General features: G+C 39.6%; 1 protein-coding gene across 1 annotated transcript; it reads left to right on the top strand.

Annotated features, from left to right (window-relative positions):
* The first annotated feature begins 256 nt into the window (after positions 1-256).
* On the top strand, positions 257-1,330 carry LOC147821682 (endogenous retrovirus group K member 8 Gag polyprotein-like). The gene has a single exon (XM_087199533.1). It carries the CDS (start codon positions 257-259, stop codon positions 1,328-1,330), a length of 1,074 nt encoding a protein of 357 aa, XP_087055659.1.
* Positions 1,331-21,560: the final 20,230 nt, after the last annotated feature.

The raw sequence follows: 21,560 nt of genomic DNA, 5'->3' as shown, positions 1-21,560 counted from the left end.
GAAACAAAAGGAACAAGCGCTGTTGAAAAAACGGTCACTTCAGCCCGGCGTCCTGGCAGGGCTTGACCCTTTCCCTGAGGTTGCCCGTCCTGATCCTCAGCTAGATTCCCCTCCTGTCCCATAACTCTCATCCCCAGCGCCCCGCCCTCTCTCGGCTTTACAGGCTACCTTACAGGCAGCCGCCCAGAGAGGGGAAGGTTTGGCTGGTTTTCAAATGGTCTGTCCTGTTTTTGAGGAGCCAGATCAACAAGGACAAATGGTCCGTGTTCATAGACTTCTTCCTTTTAAACAACTTAGGGAATTAAAGGTTGCTTGTGCTCAGTACGGCCCTACGGCCCCCTTTACCCAGGCTATGCTTGAGTCTTTAAGCTCGGATGCTCTTCCTCCTGGGGATTGGAAGCAAATAGCTAAAGCCTGCCTCTCAGGTGGAGATTATTTACTGTGGAAGACAGAGTTTGCGGAACAGAGACAAAAAATGGCTGAACTCAACTGTGCCACTGGAAACAACATTACTTATGATATGTTAGTGAGGGAAGGACAGTATGCTGATATAGCGAATCAATTGTTGTTTCCTGGGGGTGCATATGCCCAAATTAATACAGCTGTAAAACGAGCTTGGCAAAAGCTGCCCATGGCAGGACGAGCTTCTGAGGACCTCTCTAAGATCAGGCAAGGTCCCGACGAACCTTTTCAAGAATTTGTTGCCCATCTTTTGCAGACTGCTTCACGTCTGTTAGGAGACACTGATGCCAGACTGCTGCTGGTCAAACAGCTTGCCTATGAAAATGCTAACTCCCCCTGCCAGGCTGCTATTCGTCCTTTCAGAAAAAAAGGGGACCTAGGTGATTATATAAGGTTATGCACGGACATTGGACCTGCCTATACTCAAGGGCTGGCCATGGCTGCGGCTTTACAAGGAAAAACTATAAAAGAGGTTCTTTTTCAACAAGTACTTAGAGGGTCCCAGATGCGAGTTGCTGGGCCCCCAGGAAGCTGTTATGGGTGTGGAAGAGTTGGACATAGAATTAAACAGTGTCCAGAGAAAAAGTTTCCAATAAAAACTGTTTCATCCTCCCCAAGGGAGCCAGGTTTATGCCCAAAATGTAAAAGAGGGAATCACTGGGCAAAGGAATGCCGGTCAAAAAGGGATTATTTAGGCAATGCACTGGAGCAGGGAAACTCCAGGAGGGGCTGGCCTCAGGCCTCGAAACAATATTATGGGGCACTCCAACCCTTCATTCCTCAGCAAAACAATCCATTCAAGACCTCTTTAGAGCCACCCCAGGCAGCACAGAACTGGACCTCAGTTCCACCACCTTCACAGTACTAACTCCTGAGTTGGGGGTCCAAGCCCTCCCCACAGGAGTCTATGGGCCCATACCTGAAGGCACTCTAGGTTTACTCCTGGGTCGAAGTAGCACGACCCTTAAGGGAATTTTTGTTACCCCTGGAGTCATAGATCAAGATTATGAGGGAGAAATTAAAATTATGGTTCACCCCCCTAAAACTATATCTACTATACCAACAATGCATAGCTCAGCTACTTTTGATACCTTTAGTGAAAAAGGAAGGAAAAGTTAAAAACACTTACAGAGGCGAAAAGGGATTCGGTTCTTCAGATGCCTATTGGGTACAGCCTATAGGAGCACATCGACCTGAGATTCATTTAAAAATCAATGGAAAATACTTTTCAGGTCTCCTTGATACTGGTGCTGATGTTTCAGTATTAACTGCTGAACAATGGCGCGCAAAGTGGCCCAAACAGGTTACTATGACACACTTACAAGGGACTGGACAAAGTAAAAGTACTGAACAGAGCAGTGATTTTTTACAGTGGCAGGATCATGAGGGCCATCAGGGACATTTCCGTCCATTCATTGTCCCCAGACTGCCTATTAATTTGTGGGGAAGGGATGTAATGAAAGATATGGGAGTTTATTTACATTCATCTAACCCGCAAGTCATGCAACAATTATTTGATCAAAGCCTACTTCCTTATCAAGGACTAGGAGTGCGTAATCAGGGTCCCTCTTCCCCTTTGCAGACTAAACAAAAATTAGATAGAACAGGAATAGGGTATTTTTAATGGGGGCTATTGACCTCCCTGTGCCCCACGCAGATCCCATTACATGGAAAACTAGTGACCCTGTGTGGGTGGATCAATGGCCTTTAACCCAAGAAAAAATTCTCGCTGCAGAACAGTACAGGAACAGCTCTGAGCTGGGCATATTGAATCTTCTAATTCTCCATGGAATTCCCCTATCTTTGCAATTAAGAAAAAGTCAGGAAAGTGGCGACTTTTACAGGATTTAAGAGCAGTTAATAAAACCATGGAAATTATGGGGCCCCTACAGCCCGGGCTTCCAATACCGTCCGCTATTCCAGCACAAACTTTCAAAATAATTGTGTATTTAAAAGATTGTTTCTGTAAAATTCCTCTTGCCCCACAAGATTGTAGACGTTTTGCCTTTAGTGTACCCTCTGTTAATTTTAAAGGACCCGTACAACGTTTTCAGTGGAAGGTTTTGCCACAAGGTATGGCTAATAGCCCCACCCTGTGTCAAAAGTTTGTAGCTCAAGCGATCCAAGTAGTCAGGACAGATTACCCATCATTATATTTAGTTCATTATATGGATGACATTCTTTTAGCCTCTAGTAATGAACCCCTTTTATTAAGCACGTTTGCTGATTTACACCAGGCATTAGTAAACAATGGATTAGTTGTGGCCCCTGAAAAAATCCAAACTCGACCTCCTTTCTCCTATCTTGGCCACGTTCTGTACCCTAAAGTCATTTATCCTCAAAAATTTCAATTAAGAAAAGATGCCTTACGCACTTTAAATGGTTATCAAAAATTGTTAGGGGATATAAATTGGCTGCGCTCATATTTAAAATTGTCCACGGGAGATTTAAAACCCCTTTTTGATGTTTTAAAAGGGGATCCTGACCCCTCTTCGCCTCCACAGCTTTCTAAACAAGCCAGAAAAGTGCTTCATAAAGTTGAGTTAGCTATTCAAGACCGGACCGTCCACTACTTTGATTATAGCCACCCCTGGGCTGCTTATGTTCTGGCCACGCAACATATGCCTACTGCTGTTCTTTGGCAGGATGGCCCATTACTTTGGCTACATTTGCCTGTTTCCCTTGCTAAAGTTTTATTTCCTTACTATGAATCAGTAGCTCAGTTTGTACGACTCATACGTGAAGAGTCACGTAAATATTTTGGCATTGAGCTTTCTTTAATACGGGTCCCTTTTACACAACAACAAATTAATTGGCTTTTTCATAATGTTGATTCTTGGGCTCTCGCTTTTGCTCACTTTAAAGGTTCTATTAGTAATCATCTCCCTCCAGATAAATTACTTCAATTCGCTAACGTTCATTCGTTTGTTTTCCCAAAAGTTATTCGTCAATCTCCCATCCCTCGAGCCAAGTCAATTTTCACTGATGGCTCATCCAACGGACGTGCTGTGTATGTTGTGGGAGATGATGTTCATACTTTTTCCTTCACTCCCTCTTCTGCACAAGTGATAGAACTTCGAGCCGTTGCTATAGTTTTTGATCTTTTTTATAATGAATCTTTTAATTTGTATACAGATAGCCAATATATTGCAAGGGCCATTCCCTTACTGGAAACGGTGTCTTTTATTGCCTCTGCTGCCACTCCTATCCAATCTCTTTTTGCACAGATTCAACAATTTTTACGTTCTCGCACAGAGCCATGCTATATCGGTCATGTGCATGCTCATTCTAATCTCCCTGGTGCCATCTTGGCGGGAAATTGCCTTGCGGATCAGGCCACCAAAATTGTCGCCCCTACACAACTACAAGTGGCACAACAACACCATGCTATTCATCATCAAAATAGTCGTAGCCTACACTATCAATTCGGCCTTATGCGTGAGGCTGCTAGACAAATTGTTAAACAGTGTACTCACTGTCCACTCCTTTCTACCGTCCCCCATTATGGAGTTAACCCCCGAGGTCTTAAGCCCAATCAATTGTGGCAGATGGACGTTACTCATATTTCTGAGTTTGGAAAACAGAAATATGTTCACGTCAGTGTTGACACTTTTTCAGGCTTCATCATGGCTACTGCTCTTCAAGGTGAAGCTACAAAACATGTTATCTCCCATTGTTTACGTTGTTTTTCCATAGTCGGTCTACCTCAAATTATTAAAACAGATAATGGCTCTGGATATACCAGTAAACAATTTTCTCAATTCTGCATGCATCTACAAATTTTACATAAAACTGGTATACCCTATAATCCCCAGGGACAGGGAATTGTTGAACGAGCTCATAATACTCTTAAACATCAGCTTCAAAAAATAAAAAAGGGGGAATTATACCCCTTGTCTCCCCAGAATCTTCTAAATCATGCCCTTTTCATTTTAAATTTTCTTACCTTGGATGCACAGAAACTAACACCTGCTGATCGATTATGGCATCCAAATACAAAAACATCCTATGCACAAGTAAAATGGAAAGACCCCCTCATGGGCCAATGGAATGGTCCTGATCCTGTACTAATCTGGGGACGAGGGCATGTCTGTGTTTTTCCACAGAATGAAGACAGTGCACAATGGTTGCCAGAACGGCTCATGCGCCAGGTGGATGTCTCTTCAACAGAATCTCTTCCTCCTCATAATGATGGCCACAATGACCAGATGTGAGATGTTCTGGGCTTATGTCCCTGACCCTCCGCTTCTCCATCCTGTTACCTGGGAAGACCCACCAATTTCTGTGTATGTAAATAATACTTGTATTACAGGACCACCTGAAAATGATCACATAAAGGAAGATAAAAAATTGAATTATACATTTGCAGGGAAAGGTAGAGGAGTTCCTATATGTTTTTCTTTAAATGGAACTGTCTCCGGATATTTAAATGTCACTTGGGACTCATGGACTCAAGGTTCCTTATATGGTAATAATGGACATAATATTCATCTGCCCTGGCCTTCTTGTGGTGGTCCCTTGGTCCTGATTGACATGCTGCCCCAAGGATATCCCCCCTGTATGAATAAGACTAAAATAAGTAATAGAATAATACCTTGGCACCAGTGTGTGGTACAGCGGCCTGCGATCTACAACTTTACTAACAGACCTGAAGTCCTACAAGATTGGAGTGCTCAACTGGATAATTGTCAGGGAGGCGCTGCTATGGAACAACAGTTAACTGTGGGACTCTGACGATCGCCTCCTGGTCCTTTCCAACCAATGTTGTGGAAGTTGATGGTTGCCATGGGTGGAATAAAAAGAATAGGTGTTGGGGTCAACCAAGAAGGGGATGCATTGGAAGGAAATATTACAGCTTGTGTGCCCCCAGCATATTTGCTCTTATTAGGAAACTTTAAGATTGAGTATAAAAATAAAACTCATCAATTTGATGTAATATGTGATAATTGTATATTGTCAAATTGTGTGAAATTTGGGTATCAAAATGTTTTAATAATTCATCAGCCCTCTTTTGTAATGTTACCGGTTAATCTTGCAGAACCATGGTATGCAGAAAAAGGGCTTCAAAGATTGAAAAGTCTAAATGGTCTGTTAAAAAGAGAAAAAAGGGTGGCCGGCATGATTGTAGCTGGAATTGTCACTTTTATAGCATTTCTGACTAGCTTATCTACCGCCGCAGTTGCTTTATCTTCGTCTGTACAAACCGCAACTTTTGTAGATAATCTTTCAATGAATGTGTCTCAAGCCTTAGAGTTACAGGAAGATATTGATGTAAAAATGGAAGAGAAGTTAAATGCTCTTTTTGGCACGGTAATATATTTGGGATGCTCCCTTGAAGCTCTCAAACATAGAAACCGTTTACAGTGCCATGCAGAATATCGTTGGATTTGTGTCACTTCACTAGCTTATAATGTGACAGATTATAATTGGCAAATGATCCAGGACCATCTAAAAGGGGCATAGTCACATGGCAATGAAACCTCTGACCTAGTAAAGCTCCATCAGCAAATATTGAGTATTCAACAAACAAGAAAAACAAGTCTGTCACCTGCACAGCTGGCACAGTCCCTTTATGACTACTTGAAAACCCTGGTGCCTTCCTCACTTTTTGCTAAACAAATAGTGATAGGCCTTGGGCTGTTGGCAGGTGGATTGTTACTTATGTTTCTTCTTTTCATTATATTTGGCCAGTGTGTTCGATCCATGTTCTCAATGATGGCTGTCCAATTGCATTATCAGAAATTGATCACCCCTAAGCAAGAGGCTGGTTAGTCAATGACGGGTTTGAGACCAGGAGAATCTCTTACCAACCTAAGACAGGGAAGTTTCTCTTCCCAATGATGGGTAAGGTAGGATTCTCTCCTAGGATCTCACCTAAGACAGGCACGGTCATCTAATAAATAAAAAAGGGGGAGGTGTGGAGAGCGAAAGGTTGAAATAACCTTGAGAGACCTCTGAGTCTCTTGAGAACATAATGAATCCTGGATATGCAGCTGGCACAAAAACAAGGATGGTTATACTTGTAATGAGAGTGGTTAAATAGAAAGAGTTCGAGTGTCTGCAGTGCAATGGAACGTTATTCCCGGAGTTGTAAAGATACATTTGACCTTTTCCCTGGAAAATAATTAGTCGCTGAATTATGTGCAGAGCAGGGGTTGGGGGTTGTGGAAAAGGTATATAAAGGGCAATAAAGTGGGAAGACGGGTCTCTCCTCTGCCTCTCTCTCCTTTTTCTTTTCCTCAGAGGTTGTGTTTTTCTTTCATCCTCTCCCCTCCTCTCAGGTACTGTTCGACTAGTGACGGCTGGCACTGTCAAGTGAGTCTGTTATTCGTGTAGAGGAAAGCTATTGATTTTTGTGTGTTGACCTTGTAACCAGCTACTTGACTGAATTTGGTTATTAAGTCTAGAAGACTTTTGGTGGAGTTCTTGGGGTCTTCTAAATAGAGTAGCATGTCAGCTGCAAATAATGACCATTTGACTTCTTCATTACCTATCTTTATTCCTTTTATTTCTTTCTCTTGTCTAATTGCTGTGGCTAATGTTTCCAGAACTATATTGAACAAGAGTGGTGATAGTGGACATCCTTGTCTTGTTCCTGATTTGAGTGTGAAGGATTTCAGTTTTTGACCATTTAGTATGATATTGGCTGTTGGTTTTTCATAGATGGCGTCTATCAGTTTGAGGTAGAGACCATCTATTCCAATTTTTTTGTAGGGGTTTTATCATAAATGCATGTTGGATTTTGTCAAATGCTTTTTCTGCATCTATGGAGATAATCATATGGTTTTTGTCCTTGGCTCTATTGATATAGTGTATTACATTGATTGATTTGCATATATTGAACCATCTCTACATTCCTGGGATGAATCCCACTTGGTCAGGGTGTATGATCTTCTTGATGATCTTCTGCATTCTGTTTGCCATTATCTTATTAAGGATTTTTGCATCTATGTTCATTAGTGAGATTGGCCTATAGTTATCTTTTTCAGTTGGGTCTTTCTTCTGTTGGGGATTAAGGTGATGCTTGCTTCCAGGAATGAATTTGGGAGTATTGCTTCCCTTTCAATTTCATTGAAGAGTTTAACCAGTAGTAGCAGCAGTTCCTCTCTAAATGTCTTGCAGAATTTGTCAGTGAAGCCATCAGAACCCAGGCTTTTCTTAGTTTGTAAGTATTTAATTATGTTTTCAATTTCATTGGTTGATATTGGGTTATTTAGAATTTTTAGGTCTTCTTTGTTCAACTTTGATAATTCATATGTATCTGGGAATCTGTCCTTTTCTTCTGTGTTTTCCTTCTTATTGGCATATAGGTTCTGGAAGTAGGTATTGATGATCCTCTGGATTTCTGCTGTGTCCACTGTAATTTCATCCTTTTCATTCCTGATTGCATGGATTTGGGCCTTTTCTTTCCTTTTGCTGATAAGGTTGGCTAAAGGTTTGACAGTTTTGTTTATTCTTTAAGAGCCAACTCTTGGCTTTTTTTTTTTATTGTTCTCTTAGTCTCCCTTGCATTGATTTCTCCTCTGATCTTTATAGTTTCCTCCCTTGTATAAGCTTTGGGTTTGTCCTGCTCTTCTTTTTCTAGAAGTTGAGGGTCAGCATCAGGTTGTTTAATTAGGCTCATTCTGTTTTCCTAATATGAGTATTCACTGCTATGAATTTCCCTCGTAAGACTGCTTTCATTGTGCCCCATAGATTCCGATATGTTGTATTGTCATTGTCATTTAATTGAAGGAACTGTCTGATTTCTTCTTTAATTTCCTCTGTGACCCATTGGTTATTCAGAAGTGTGTTGTTCAATTTCCACGTGTTTATGAACTTTTTTGAGTTTCTTTTGCTATGGATCTCCAATTTCATCGCACTATGGTCTGATAATATACAGGGGATCACTTCAATTCCTTTGCACTTACTTAAACATGTTCTATGTGTGAGTGTGTGGTCTATTTTGGAGAATGACCCATGTGCAGCTGAGAAGAATGTGTATTCTGATTTTGTGGGGTGGAAAACTCTGTAAACATCTGTTAAGTTCATTTGTTCAAGAGTTCGATTGAGTTCTAGTATTTCAGTACTTATTTTTAGTCTAGTTGATCTATCTATTTGTGACAGTGGGGTGTTGAGGTCCCCCACTACAATTGTATTAGTGCATATATGGCTTTTCATGTCCGTTAGTATTTGTTTTATATAGTTGGGTGCACTAGTGTTTGGTGCATAGGTATTTATGATTGTCATCTCTTCCTCTTGGATTCTTCCCTTTACAAGGACGTAGTGTCCTTCTTTGTCTCTCTTAATTAGTGTTGGTTTGAAATCTACTTGATCTTAAAAGAGGATAGCTACTCCTGCTTTTTTTTTGGGTTCCTGTCGCATGGAGTATTGTTTTCCACCCTTTAACTTTCAGTCTATGAGTTTCCTTTTGAATTAAGTGTGTTTCTTGTCTGCAGCATATTGTTGGATTTTGCTTCTTGACCCATTCTGCCAGTCTATTTCTTTTGATTGGTGAATTGAGACCATTAAAGTTGATGGTTATAACTGAAACGTACTGACTTGTCATTGCCATGACTTTTTCTTTTTGTTGGGTTCTCCCCCTTTACATTTAATTTCTTGCCATGCCAGATGGGTTCATTCTGCTTTTCTTCCTAGGATTGGGATCCTCAATGTCTGTTCCTAGGATATTGTGTAAAATTCTTTGGAGTGCTGGTTTGGTATTCACGAAGTTCCCAAGGTGCTCTTTGTCATGAAAGTATCTTATTTCTCCATCAATTTTGAAAGATAGTTTTGCAGGGTACATCAATCTGGATTGGAAACTGTTTTCTTTTAGGGCTTGGAATATGTCACTCCAAGCTCTTCATGCCTTGAAGGTTTGTGTTGAAGTCTGCTGTGATTCTGATGGACTTTCCTTTGTATGTGCTTTGTTTCTTTTCTCTGACTGCTTGGAGAACTTTGTTCTTCTGTTGTGTTTCTGGAATCTTAACAATTATATGCCTATGTGTAGATTTTCTTTGATCAAGGCTATTTGGAGTCCTATATGCCTCCCTTATCTGTATGTCAAGTTCTTTTCCCCTACTTGGGAAGTTTTCTGCCATTATTTCTGAGAAGAGATTTTTTATGTCATCTCCACTCTCTCCTGTTTCTTTATTGAGCCCAATCAGTCTTATGTTATTCTTCTTTGCATCATCTAGCAGCTGCTGGATTGATTTCTCATGTTCCCTTATAATTTTGAAGCAATTTTTCTTTTCCTGGTCACTAATTGCAATCTTATCTTCTATATCTGAAATTCTGTCCTCACACTGGCTCATTCTGCTGTGTAGACTTTCAATGGAGTTTTTCATCTCCTGGAAATCTATTTGCATCTATTTTATGGATTCCATTTGTTTCTTATGTTGGGATTCCATCATGTTTCTGAGCTCCTCTCTAGATTTATTAATCATGTCTTGCACTAGGGGCACAATTTCTCCTCCTATCTGAAGAAATTATTTCTGATTTCATTTTTTCCAGATCCCCTTTTGTTGCCAGTTCAGTGGGTCCAGGTGGTTGAGTATCAGAGTGTTCCATCTCATTTCCCTTTGGGGTTGCTGTAGGTGATCTGGAAGTCTGGTTTTGAGACTTATTTATGTGTTTTTTCATTTCGACTGGGGCGGGGGACTGTTAGCGCCTGCACAGATTACCTCCTCTGAATTTGCAGAGGTGAGACACGGGCCAGGAGCAGCAGTAGGGATGGTGACCCAAAAGCCCTTTCCTGTGGGCTGGGAGCAGCGGGAGGGATGGTGACTGGGAGGCCCCTTCCTCTGGACCAGGAGCAGTGGGATTGTGGCTCAGAAGCCCCTACCTCTGGGCCGGGAACAGCGGGACTCAGTACCTTAGTCTGGTAGTCTGGTGTCCTCTGTGTCTTTGTAGTGTGGAACCAGGTGGCTGCCTGTCTACAGCAAGGTGATTCGGCATCTTCCACGTGACTTGGGATCTCAGTAGGGCATGCACAGTCCTGCCTGTCTGCAGCAGGCTGATTCGGCATGTTCTGTGCCACTCAGGCCTCGGTAGGGCATGGGCAGGCCTGCCTGTCTGCAGCAGGCTGATTCAGTGTGTTCCGTGTGACTCAGGACCTTGGTAGGGTGTGGGCAGACCTGCCTGTCTTGGTCTGGTGGTCTGGTGTCCTCTGCCTCTTTGTAGTGTGGAACCAGGTGCCTGCCTGTCTGCAGTGGGGTGAGTCAGCCTCTAATCAGTCTTATGTTATTCTTCCTTGCATAGTCTAGCAGCTGCTGGATTATTTTCTCACAGTTCCTTGCAATTTTAAAGCAATTTTTCTTTTCCTCCTCACTAATTGCAATCTTATCTTCTGTATCTGAAATTCTGTCCTCACATTAGCTCATTCTTCTGCATAAGCTTTCAATGGAGTTTTTAATCTCCTGGAAATCTGTTTGTATCTGTTTTATGGATTCCATTTGTTTCCTTGTTGGGATTCTATCATGTTCCTCAGCTCCTCTATTTTTTTATCTGTGTCTTCTCTAGATTTATTAATCACGTCTTGCACTGTGGGCACAAACTCTGCTGTTATCTGAGAAATTATTTCTGATTTCATTTTTCCCAGATCCTCTTTTGTTGCCAGTTCAGAGAGTCCAGGTGCTTGAGTATCAGATTGTTTCATCTCTTTTTCCTTTGGTGTTGCTGTAGGTGATCTGGTTTTGAGGCTTGTTTATGTGTCTTCTCATTTCCATGGGGGTGAGGGGGAGTGTGCTGCTGGTGCCCATGCAGCTCACCTCCTCTGTGCTAGGAGTGGTGCTAGGGTGGCCTGGGAGCCTCCTCCTGGGTGTTGGGCAAAGGTGACAAATTAATAGTTACCACAGTGTGTCATTTTCTAGGTTGTGTCTGATATTATTGTTATTGCTGATTGTACTACTTTAGTCAAGGGGACATAATTGTTCTAATAAGTTGTTCTTCCTGGTATGCCAAGAGTGAGATTGCCTAAAGGTCATTAATGATAATATGGCCCAGCACCAATTTACCAGAGTTTAGGCCAAATAGGTTGGAACTTCTCAACCTCAATAAATTGAAGAGGTAGGATCTTGCAACAGATTTAAAATCCAAAAGCCAGCTAGAAGACATCTCTGAGAAGTAGTCATTTCCTAAGGGTTCTAAATACTAGCAATAAAGATACTTGCTATACTCAATTTTCAAGCATCAACCCAGGAATTAAACTAAAGAGAGAGAGAGAGAGAAAAAATAAATGAGAAAACTCTTAAAGAAGATGCAACCCCAAACAGTGGAAGTAAAAAAGCAGATCACTGAGGCTCTAGAAAAAAATCAAATGAGAAATAATTTCTCAGATAACTACAGAGATGATGACCATAGTAAAAGACAAGTGGTTAGTGACTCTAGAGCAAATACAGATTTTTTTTTAAATCGGGGAGTTAAGGAAAATGAAGGAAACTATGAACAGTGAACATAGGAAAGACATGGAATCCATGAAACAGATACAAACAGATATCCAGGAGACTAAAAATTCCATTGAAAGTATATCCAGGAGAATGAAACAATTTGAGGACAGAATATCAAACACAGAAGACAGGATTGCAGTTAGTGATCATGAAAAGAAATATTTCTTAAAAACAGCAAGGAACCATGAAAAATTAATCCCATAGCTGGTAGATGATGAAGAAGAAGAATATAAGATTGATCGGACTCAACAAAAAAGCCAGAGATAATTCAAACAACATAAAAAACCTTTTCACAGGAGTAATGGCAGAAAACTTCCAATGCAGCGAAAAAGAATTTGACATACAGATAACAGAGATATATAGAATTCCAGTTAACCATGATCCAAAAAAATCTACACCAAGCCATATAATAATCAAGACTCCAGAAATTCAACAAAAGAACAGAATACTAAAAGCTATTAGAGAAAAGAAACAAATCATCTATAAAGGAAAGCCCATTAGAATCACAGCAGACTTCTCAACACAAAATCTCAAGTCAAGGAAAGTTTGGGGTGAAGTATGTCAAGCCATTAAAGAAAATAACCTCCAAGCAAAATTGATTTACCCCACAAAACTATCTTCTAAAATTGATGGAGAAATAAGATACTTCCATGACAAAGAACACCTGAAGAAATTCATGACCACCAAACCAACAGTCCAAAATGTTCTGAAAGACATTCTAGAAAGAGATGATGAGGACTACAACTCAATGAACCCCAGAAGAATGAATTAACCAGGCAAAGCAAGCAATTAACCAGGGGGGTGGGGGTGGGAGGAACCAACAACAGGAAAATACCATGACAAGGATAAATCAATACATATCAGTTATAACCATCACGGTAGATGGTCTCCATTCACCAATCAGGCAGAATGGATCAAGAAGTAAGATCCAACAATATTCTACATACAAGAAAAACAATTGCTGAGTCACGCGGAAGACGCCGAATCAGCCCGCTGCAGACAGGCAGGTCTGTGCACGCCCTACCGAGGTCCTGAGTCACGCGGAAGACACCGAATCACCCCACTGCAGACAGGCAGTCACCTGATTCCACATTACCAAGGCGCAGAGGACACCAGACTACCAGACTAAGGTACTGAGTCCCGCTGTTCCCGGCCCAGAGGTAGGGGCTTCTGAGCCACAATCCCACTGCTCCTGGTCCAGAGGAAGGGGCCTCCCAGTCACCATCCCTCCCGCTGCTCCCAGCCCACAGGAAAGGGCTTTTGGGTCACCATCCCTACTGCTGCTCCTGGCCCGTGTCTCACCTCTGCAAATTCAGAGGAGGTAATCTGTGCAGGCGCTAACAGTCCCCCGCCCCAGTCGAAATGAAAAAACACATAAATAAGTCTCAAAACCAGACTTCCAGATCACCTACAGCAACCCCAAAGGGAAATGAGATGGAACACTCTGATACTCAACCACCTGGACCCACTGAACTGGCAACAAAAGGGGATCTGGAAAAAATGAAATCAGAAATAATTTCTTCAGATAGGAGGAGAAATTGTGCCCCTAGTGCAAGACATGATTAATAAATCTAGAGAGGAGCTCAGAAACATGATGGAATCCCAACATAAGAAACAAATGGAATCCATAAAATAGATGCAAATAGATTTCCAGGAGATGAAAAACTCCATTGAAAGTCTACACAGCAGAATGAGCCAGTGTGAGGACAGAATTTCAGATATAGAAGATAAGATTGCAATTAGTGACCAGGAAAAGAAAAATTGCTTCAAAATTATAAGGGAACATGAGAAATCAATCCAGCAGCTGCTAGATGATGCAAAGAAGAATAACATAAGACTGATTGGGCTCAATGAAGAAACAGGAGAGAGTGGAGATGACATAAAAAATCTCTTCTCAGAAATAATGGCAGAAAACTTCCCAAGTAGGGGAAAAGAACTTGACATACAGATAAGGGAGGCATATAGGACTCCAAATAGCCTTGATCAAAGAAAATCTACACATAGGCATATAATTGTTAAGATTCCAGAAACACAACAGAAGAACAAAGTTCTCCAAGCAGTCAGAGAAAAGAAACAAAGCACATACAAAGGAAAGTCCATCAGAATCACAGCAGACTTCAACACAAACCTTCAAGGCATGAAGAGCTTGGAGTGACATATTCCAAGCCCTAAAAGAAAACAGTTTCCAATCCAGATTGATGTACCCTGCAAAACTATCTTTCAAAATTGATGGAGAAATAAGATACTTTCATGACAAAGAGCACCTTGGGAACTTCGTGAATACCAAACCAGCACTCCAAAGAATTTTACACAATATCCTAGGAACAGACATTGAGGATCCCAATCCTAGGAAGAAAAGCAGAATGAACCCATCTGGCATGGCAAGAAATTAAATGTAAAGGGGGAGAACCCAACAAAAAGAAAAAGTCATGGCAATGACAAGTCAGTACGTTTCAGTTATAACCATCAACTTTAATGGTCTCAATTCACCAATCAAAAGAAATAGACTGGCAGAATGGGTCAAGAAGCAAAATCCAACAATATGCTGCAGACAAGAAACACACTTAATTCAAAAGGAAACTCATAGACTGAAAGTTAAAGGGTGGAAAACAATACTCCATGCGACAGGAACCCAAAAAAAAGCAGGAGTAGCTATCCTCTTTTAAGATCAAGTAGATTTCAAACCAACACTAATTAAGAGAGACAAAGAAGGACACTACGTCCTTGTAAAGGGAAGAATCCAAGAGGAAGAGATGACAATCATAAATACCTATGCACCAAACACTAGTGCACCCAACTATATAAAACAAATACTAACGGACATGAAAAGCCATATATGCACTAATACAATTGTAGTGGGGGACCTCAACACCCCACTGTCACAAATAGATAGATCAACTAGACTAAAAATAAGTACTGAAATACTAGAACTCAATCGAACTCTTGAACAAATGAACTTAACAGATGTTTACAGAGTTTTCCACCCCACAAAATCAGAATATACATTCTTCTCAGCTGCACATGGGTCATTCTCCAAAATAGACCACACACTCACACATAGAACATGTTTAAGTAAGTGCAAAGGAATTGAAGTGATCCCCTGTATATTATCAGACCATAGTGCGATGAAATTGGAGATCCATAGCAAAAGAAACTCAAAAAAGTTCATAAACACGTGGAAATTGAACAACACACTTCTGAATAACCAATGGGTCACAGAGGAAATTAAAGAAGAAATCAGACAGTTCCTTCAATTAAATGACAATGACAATACAACATATCGGAATCTATGGGGCACAATGAAAGCAGTCTTACGAGGGAAATTCATAGCAGTGAATACTCATATTAGGAAAACAGAATGAGCCTAATTAAACAACCTGATGCTGACCCTCAACTTCTAGAAAAAGAAGAGCAGGACAAACCCAAAGCTTATACAAGGGAGGAAACTATAAAGATCAGAGGAGAAATCAATGCAAGGGAGACTAAGAGAACAATAAAAAAAAAAAAGCCAAGAGTTGGCTCTTAAAGAATAAACAAAACTGTCAAACCTTTAGCCAACCTTATCAGCAAAAGGAAAGAAAAGGCCCAAATCCATGCAATCAGGAATGAAAAGGATGAAATTACAGTGGACACAGCAGAAATCCAGAGGATCATCAATACCTACTTCCAGAACCTATATGCCAATAAGAAGGAAAACACAGAAGAAAAGGACAGATTCCCAGATACATATGAATTATCAAAGTTGAACAAAGAAGACCTAAAAATTCTAAATAACCCAATATCAACCAATGAAATTGAAAACATAATTAAATACTTACAAACTAAGAAAAGCCTGGGTTCTGATGGCTTCACTGACAAATTCTGCAAGACATTTAGAGAGGAACTGCTGCTACTACTGGTTAAACTCTTCAATGAAATTGAAAGGGAAGCAATACTCCCAAATTCATTCCTGGAAGCAAGCATCACCTTGATCCCCAAAGCAGGTAAACACCTAACTGAAAAAGATAACTATAGGCCAATCTCACTAATGAATATCGATGCAAAAAATCCTTAATAAGTTACTGGCAAATAGAATGCAGAAGATCATCAAGAAGATCATACACCCTGACCAAGTGGGATTCATCCCAGGGATGCAGGGATGGTTCAACATATGCAAATCAATCAATGTAATACACTATATCAATAGAGCCAAGGACAAAAACCATATGATCATCTCCATAGATGCAGAAAAAGCATTTGACAAAATCCAACATGCATTTATGATAAAACCCCTACAAAAAAATTGGAATAGATGGTCTCTACCTCAAACTGATAGACGCCATCTATGAAAAACCAACAGCCAATATCATACTAAATGGTCAAAAACTGAAATCCTTCACACTCAAATCAGAAACAAGACAAGGATGTCCGCTATCACCACTCCTGTTCAATATAGTTTTGGAAACATTAGCCACAGCAATTAGACAAGAGAAAGAAATAAAAGGAAGAAAGATAGGAAATAAAGTCAAACTGTCATTATTTACAGATGACATGATATTCTATATAGAAGAACCCAAGAATGCCACCAAAAGTCTTCTAGACTTAATAACCAAATTCAGTCAAGTAGCTGGTTACAAGGTCAACACACAAAAATCAATAGCTTTCCTCTACACGAACAACAGACTCACTGAGACAGAAATACGGCAATCAATTCCTTTCACAATAGCATCCAAGAAACTGAAATACCTAGGAATCACCCTAACAAAAAAAAATCAAAGACCTCTTCTCTGAAAACTGCAGCACTCTGAATAGAGAGATTGAAGATGATATCAGAAAATGGAAAGACACCTCTTGCTCCTGGGTAGGAAGAATCAACATAGTGAAAATGGTTATACATCCAAAACTGCTACATAGATTCAATGCAATTCCAATTGAAATCCCAGCAGCATACTTCATGGACCTTGAGAAAACAATCCAAAAATTCATTTGGAGCAAGAAGAGAGCCAGAATAGCAAAAGCAAATCTAGGCAACAGAGATATGGCAGGAGATATCACAACCCCCAACTTGAAACTATATTACAAAGCTATTGTGATTAAAAACAGCATGGTACTGGCAAAGAAAAAGACCTGAGGACCAGTGGAACAGATTAGAAGATGCAGAAACAACCACAGACACACTCGGCCACCTCATCTTCGACAAAGGAGACAAACACCCTCACTGGAGGAAAGATAGCCTCTTTCATAAATGATGCTGGAAAAATTGGGTTTCAACTTTCCAAGCATTAAAACTAGACCTATATCTCTCACCATGCACTAAACTAAAATCAAAATGGATTAAAAATCTAAATACTAAAACAGAAATGCCGAACTGGCTGGAACAGAGGTTAGGTAGAACTCTTGAAGATATTGGTGTAAGAAAAGATTTTCTGAACAAAACCTCAGTTGCCCGTGAACTAGCACAAACAATCAACAAGTGGGATCTCTTCTTATTAAAAAGCTTCTGCACAGAAAGAGAAACCAGCAACAGTGAGAAGAGACGATCTACAATGTGGGAAAAATTTTCATCTGCTGTTCCTCAGACAAAGGTCTACTATCTAGAATCTATAAAGAACTTTAGAAAAATCAGACCTTCAAAATTTAAAGACCCAATCCAAAAATGGACATCTGAAATGAACAGACATTTCTCAGACAAAGAAGTAGAGATAGTAAATAAACTTATGAAAAAATGTTCATCTTCACTGGTCATTCGATAGGTGCAAATGAAAACAACTCTGAGATTCTACCTCTCTCCAGAAAGAATGGCTGCTATCATGAAATTAATCAATAACAAATGCTGGTGGGGCTGTGGGGAAAGAGGAACCCTGCTCCACTGCTGGTGGGAGTGTAGACTGGTGCAACCACTGTGGAAATCAGTATGGAGATACCTCAAAGACCTAGGACTGGAAGTCCCATTTGACCCAGGTATTCCCCTGCTGGGTATCTTCCCCAAAGAATTAAAAGAATCATACCACAATGATATATCTGCACCCATGTTCGTAGCAGCCCAATTTGTTATAGCTAAAACTTGGAAGCAGCTCAGTTGCCCATCAACTGGAGACTGGATAAAGAAGATTTTTTTTATATAAAATGGAGTACTACTCAGCCATAAAAAAATGAGAAATTAGAGACGTTTATAGCTAAACAGATGCACAATGAGGCGATACTCTTAAGTGAAATAAATAGGACACACATGTGTAAATATTGAATAGTTTCTCTAGTGTGAGAAACTGAAAGTGTAAATAAGGACTAAAATGTATAATAGATAATGTGAAATAGGAAGAAAAGGTGCAAAGGGGAAGTGGGAGGGGTAGGGGAAAGGAAAGAAGGAAATGGAATTAATATGAGAAAATGAAAAAATGGAAACAGTCTTTATAAATAAGGAGGGGTTGAGGGGTTGAGGGGTTGAAGGGAGGGCAGGGGAAGGGGGAAAAATAAAAACCAAGAGAGGTTATGTAAAGGTGCAAATTTCCAATGATGAATGTCATTATATTGTATACCTAAAATGTACCAATAAAATAAAATTTAAAAAAAAAACAAACCTACCAACAAAGAAATCCCAGACCCTGATGGATTCAATGCTGAATTCTACAAGAAATTTGGAGAAGACATAATGCTGCTCCTTCTCAAACTCTTTAATGAATTCCAAAGGGCAGCAATACTCCCAAATTCATTCTTGGAAGTAAGCGTTACCCTGATACCAAAACCAGAGAAAGATCCAACCAATAAAGAAAACTTCAGGCAATCTCCATAATAAACATAGACACAAAAATCCTCAATAAGATACTGGCAAACAGAATGCAGCAAATTATCACGAAGGTTAAACAGCATGACCAAGTAGGATTCATCCCAGGGATGTAGTAATTGTTCACTATATGAAAATCAATAAATGATCTACATGACATTAACCAAACCAAGGACAAAAGCCACAAGATCATCTCAATAGAAGCAGAAAAAGCATTTGACAAAGTCCAACACCCATTCATGATAAAAACTTTATAAAAAATTAGACTAGATAGTCTTTATCTCAATCTGATAAAGGCCATCTACGACAAACCAAAGGCAACATCATGTCGTACTAATTGGACAAAACTGAAAGCTTTCACTCTAAAATCAGGAACAAGACAAGGATGTGCATTATCACCACTCTTTTTCTTTTTTCTTTTTTTGGTAACAGGGATCAAACTCCGGTCCTTGCGCTTGTGCAGCAGACCACTCTTATTCAATATAGTTCTGGGAACATTAGCCAGAGCAATTGGACAAGAGAAAGAAAGAAAAGAAATAAAGATAGGAAAGGAAGAAGTTAAAGTATCCTTATTTGTGGCTAACATGATACTCTACATAGAAGACCACAAAAACTCCACTAAAAGATTTCTAGATTTAATAACTAAATTCAGTAGCATAACTGGTGACAAAATCAACACTCAAAAATCAGTAGTGTTCCTGTGCAGATATAACAAACTCACAGAGAAATTAGGGAAACAATTCCTTTCACAATAACGCCAAAAAAATGAAATATCTAGGAATAAATCTAACAAAGGAAGTAAAATACCCTTACATTGAAAACTGTAGTATTCTGAAAAATGAGTTTGCAGAGGATATCAGAAAATGGAAAGATATCCCTTGTCCTTGGGTAGGAGAACCAATATAATGAAAATAGCTATACTTCCAAAATTGTTATACAGATTGAATGCAATTCCTATCAAAATACCAATAGCATGACTCACAGAGTCAGAGAAAACAATCCTAAAATTCATTTGGAACCAGAAGAGACCTAGAAGAGCAAAAGTAATCCTGGGTAACGAAGGCAGGGGATGGAAAGCAGGGGTCATCACAATCCCTGCCTTGAAATTATACTACAAAGCTACTGTGATAACAGCATCTTACTGGCCAAAAAAAAAAAACCAAAAAAAAAAAAAAAAACCTCAAAAATCAATGGAACAGATTAGAAGATGTAGAAACAACTCCAAACACACTCAGCCACCTTATCTTTGACAAAGGGGCCAAACACCTTCACTGAAAGAAAGATAGCCTCTATGATAAATGGTGCTAGAAAAACTGGCTTTCCACATGCAGAAGATTAAAAGTAGACCCATATCTTTCATGAAAATCAAACGAAAATCAAAATGGATCAAAGACCTAAATATTAAAACAGAAACACTAAATCTGCTGGAAAATAGACTAGGAAGAACTCTTGAAGACATGAGTGTCAGCAAAGACTTTATGAATAAAACCTTGATCACAAAGGAAATATGAAGAATCAGCAACTGGGATTTCATCTTATTAGAAAGCTTTTGCACAGCAAAAGAAATGCCCAACAGAGTGAAGAAACAATGCACAGTGTGGGAAGAAGTTTTTCCAGCTGTTCCTCTGATGAAGGGCTAATATGTAGAATATATAAAAAACTCAAAAAATCAGACACCCCAAATTTAAAGACCCAATTCAAAAATGGGCATCTGAAATGAATAGACACTTCTCATCTGAAGAAGTAGAAAAAGCAAATAAATATATGAAAAAATGTTCAACAACACTGATTATTCATGCAAATTAAAACAATGCTGAGATTCCATCTCACTCCAGAAAGAATGGCTGGTATCGAAAAATCAGCCTGACAAATGCTGTTGGGACTCCTCAGAAAAAGGAAGCCTTCTCCACTCTTGGTAAGAGTGTAGACTGGTGCACCACTGTGGAAATCAGTGTGGAGATTCCTCAAAAAACTAAATCTAGTGGTTCCATTTGCCCCAGCTGCTTCCCTTCTTGGTATATTCCCAAAAGAATTGAAAGCATCATACCCCAGCAATATGTGTATACCCATGTTTACAGCAGCACAGTTTGTAATAGCTAATTCTTGGAAACAGCCCATATGCCCATCAACTGATGAATGAATAAAGAAAATGTGGGTTTTAAAAAAAAATACAATGGAGTACTACTCTGCCATAAGGAAGAATGAGCTTGAGACATTTCTAGCTAAATGGATACACCTTGAGACCACAGTCTTAAGTGAGATAAATCAGACATGCTTGTTTAAATACCACATTGCTTCCCTGGTGTGAGAAACTGAAAGTGTAAATAAGGACCAAAATGTATAATATTTATTGGGAAATGGGAAGAAAATGTTCAAATGAGAAGGGGAACAAGGGAGAGGGATAGGAAAGAAGGGACAAGAATAAAAGAGAAAAGAAGAAAATAATGGAAACAAAGCTTTTGTAAATAAAGAGGGGAAGAAGGGTCTAAGGGAGGGGTGGTGGATGGGAAAAAAAGAAAGAAGATATATCATATACAGGTACAAATCTCCTATGATGAATGTTATCATTACATATATCTAAAATGTACCAATAAAAATTATATCTAATATACTTACAGTAAGAGTTTTTATAGATTGTAGCACAAAATTATAGGTTCTTTTTCACAAATAAAATAAACATGAATTAATAAAAGAAAATAACCAGAACTTATTAGATTTCACTAGAAACAAACATCAAAGGTGAATGCATCTTGAATTTTAAAATATGCAAAAAATAGTTGATATAAAACAAATAGGCAGATATAAGTATCTCATGCAAACAAGATTCCACTGGTTGAAATGACACCTGCCTGAGTGACATTTGCTTGAGATAATCAGTAGTAAACAAACGTGCTGCCCAAGTGACGCTGTGA

Source organism: Heterocephalus glaber, unplaced genomic scaffold (genome assembly GCF_053883595.1).
Source record: "Heterocephalus glaber isolate CG9 unplaced genomic scaffold, H.glaber_assembly_v1.0 deba00001720, whole genome shotgun sequence".
NCBI lineage: Eukaryota > Metazoa > Chordata > Mammalia > Rodentia > Bathyergidae > Heterocephalus > Heterocephalus glaber.
Note: the sequence above shows the minus strand (reverse complement) of the source record. Positions and strands in the feature narration are given on the sequence as shown.

What these genes read in the sequence shown, in the direction of transcription:
- LOC147821682 (XM_087199533.1), top strand. Translation starts at nt 257, where the DNA reads ATGGTCCGTGTTCATAGACTTCTTCCTTTTAAACAACTTAGGGAATTA.